Here is a 1,356-nt window from a genome sequence, read left to right as displayed (position 1 = left end):
AAAATTGTTTAAAAATGTTAAAATATTGAATTATATATTTAAAAAGATTTTTTTTTATTAAAATTATTATTTTAACCTCTAACATAAATAATAAAATTAATATTAATAATAAAATATAATAATATATAATTGATTTACATATAAATATATATCTATTTAGAAATTATAGAATTTTAAAATTAATATAAATAATGATAAGAATATAAATTATTTAAAATTTATGTATATAAATAGAGAAATTTCAAAATACAAAAATACATCTAAAAATATTATAAAAAGAAATTTTAATTTTTATACTTAAAATATTCAAAAAATATTTATTTGATTTTTTATTGTTGATATTAAAAAAAATATTAATTATTTAATTGTCCAATAATCCAATAATTGTCCAAATATAATATTGTAAAAGATTATTAAATAAAATTATTGATAAGATGCCTATAACGCATGCGTTACTGGAATCAGCTGGTTTCGTTACATATAAAAAGTATATATAAAATGTACATTTTTCCTGCAAAATCGTATTATTTGTTACGTGATATTTCTTTTAAAATGATTTTTAATATAATACGGTAGACGATATGCAATAAATTTATGGATAATTCAATCTTTTTTATATTAAAACCATCTTAATTGTACCACGTCAGATTTTTGGTGCGTAGTAATTGTATAGTAGTGATGGTTATAAAAGGGGTTATGAACATGGTGATTGAAGCGGTGATAATAGCGGTAGCGGTAGTAACGGCGGTAGTGACGATAGTATAGTGGTAAAGTGATGATACATTTGTACATTTATAAAAATATCCATTTATTGACAGTAAAATTTTTGATGAGAAGAGTAATGTAAGCATTTAAAGAAATGAAGATTTATATTACGTACGTGTATCAGATATTACTTTTTATATCAGTTGCTTCCAGGTAAGTATTTTATCTTTTTTCCTCATGAACAATTTACATACATGTGTAATCAAATTATGAAAAATGAAAATTTTTAATAAAAATAATTATTTGCATTCTTTGTATTTTTATAATATTAATCAATTGCTTTTTATTTTTATATATAAAAAAAGAAATTGAAGATGAATATTTGAAATATAACATATTTTTTGCTAAATTATATTTTGATTACATACTTTTTATTTTCACTAAGATATTTTAATATTTTTCTTTAATATTTTAATATAAAAATATTTAATTTAAAGATAAAAAAAAATATGTCAAGTTTTTTTTTAACAAACTATATACAAATAAATAAAAATAAATGTTATATGAAATTTATTGCAAATATTCTTTTATGATGTCATAAAGTTAAGTGTAAAATGTATATTAAGTTATGCAAAATTTAATAAAAATATT

At 17.9% G+C, this 1,356-nt stretch overlaps 1 protein-coding gene across 4 annotated transcripts in view; it reads left to right on the top strand.

The window, feature by feature from the left end:
- The first annotated feature begins 388 nt into the window (after positions 1-388).
- The window catches only part of LOC102680736 (SUN domain-containing ossification factor), an 11,451-nt gene continuing 10,483 nt past the window's right edge, over positions 389-1,356 (top strand). For 3 of the 4 annotated variants that reach the window (XM_006610198.2, XM_006610199.2, XM_031515466.1), the window contains exon 1: positions 389-918. In XM_006610198.2, coding sequence (XP_006610261.1) covers positions 860-918 — 59 coding nt within the window. In that variant the 5' untranslated portion in view covers positions 389-859. The remainder of the gene's footprint in view (positions 919-1,356) is intronic. The other variant, XM_006610200.2, reaches the window with a different exon arrangement.

Source organism: Apis dorsata, unplaced genomic scaffold (assembly GCF_000469605.1).
Source record: "Apis dorsata unplaced genomic scaffold, Apis dorsata 1.3 scaffold_70, whole genome shotgun sequence".
Lineage (NCBI taxonomy): Eukaryota > Metazoa > Arthropoda > Insecta > Hymenoptera > Apidae > Apis > Apis dorsata.
The sequence above is the reverse complement of the archived record's forward strand: the minus strand, read 5'-3'. Positions and strand labels throughout refer to the sequence as shown.